This window comes from Carlito syrichta, unplaced genomic scaffold (assembly GCF_000164805.1).
Source record: "Carlito syrichta isolate Samal-C Ts95f unplaced genomic scaffold, Tarsius_syrichta-2.0.1 Scaffold120447, whole genome shotgun sequence".
Taxonomy (NCBI): Eukaryota; Metazoa; Chordata; class Mammalia; order Primates; family Tarsiidae; genus Carlito; species Carlito syrichta.
The window spans coordinates 7114-8108 of record NW_007064543.1 but is presented as its reverse complement, the minus strand read 5'-3'; the positions used below and the strand labels follow the sequence as shown (position 1 = coordinate 8108).

At 63.6% G+C, this 995-nt stretch overlaps 1 protein-coding gene across 1 annotated transcript in view; it reads right to left on the bottom strand.

Moving 5' to 3' along the window:
* SLC4A11 (solute carrier family 4 member 11) overlaps positions 1 to 995 on the bottom strand; it is a 9622-nt gene that overhangs the window by 1690 nt on the left and 6937 nt on the right. Inside the window, exons 12-14 of the mRNA XM_021707534.1 lie at positions 852 to 965; positions 634 to 766; positions 326 to 399 (exon numbers count right to left, since the gene is read on the bottom strand). Of these exons, the coding sequence (XP_021563209.1) occupies positions 326 to 399; positions 634 to 766; positions 852 to 965 (321 nt within the window). The remainder of the gene's footprint in view (positions 1 to 325; positions 400 to 633; positions 767 to 851; positions 966 to 995) is intronic.

Sequence of the window (995 nt, the reverse complement as noted above, 5' to 3'; positions counted from 1 at the left end):
AGATCTGCCCTCCTCCGTCAGCCAGGACCCCACCCACCTGCCCCTGTGCCCGCCATCCCCACACCCCTGCCATCGTCCCCTTCCATCTCTGACACCCCATCACCCCCAGTGTCTCTGCCTCCGCCTCTGATCCTGCCTGGGGCAGCCATGCCGCCCTCTGGCATGTGGGGCTGCTGCCTCTGTCAGCCAGGTCTCCCAGAGCACCCTTGATCATGGGAGCACCCTTCACTGGCCCTTTCCTATTTGCCCCAGTGAGGCCGCAGCCCAGAGCCTCCCATCTCGATGAACTCCTTCTGCAGCAGGGGGCCACCAGCTGCACACTCACTTTTGGCCATGCCCTTGACGGCGTCCAGCACAAACGTGATGGAAATGAACAGGGCGATGATCTCCTCGGTCGACCTGTCAGAAGGCGATGAGCCCGGTGAGGGAGCGGGTAGGGAAAGGCATCCCTGAGCCTCTGCACAGCCCCTGCCTCCTCCCACCACAAAGAGGACCGGGGCCTCAAGCCTCGCCCAAGTCAGCCCCTTGGGCCACCCCAGCAACCCTAGAGTCACAGGGCCTCAGAGGCCGGCATGAGGCAGGCCCAGATCATCAGCCTTGGGAGTCCCAGCAGCTCAGGGAAGGACCAGTCACCTCTTGAAGAGACTCATGACCAGGCTGAGGTTGAAGAAGGCGTAAAGCGCAAGAAAGAAGCTGTTCCACAGGCCCGTCCAGGCGTAGAAGGAGTTGAAGTCCAGGTTGTAGTCCTCACAGATGAAGTAGATCACTGCAGGCAGGGGGCCAGGCGGCGTCAGGGACAAGCCAGGACCAGGGCCCTTGGGCACCACCTCCCGCCCCCGTCTCCACGGTACCCTGGATGTAGAGCGCCAGGGGCGCGGTGGTTAGCAGTATCACCAGGGGCTGCCCAGAGAACAGTGCGTACAGCAGGCCTCCGATGCTCTGCCCGGCGATGGTCTTCTGCACGTCTGTGTGGGGGCAGGGGGTCAGGCGGGGGC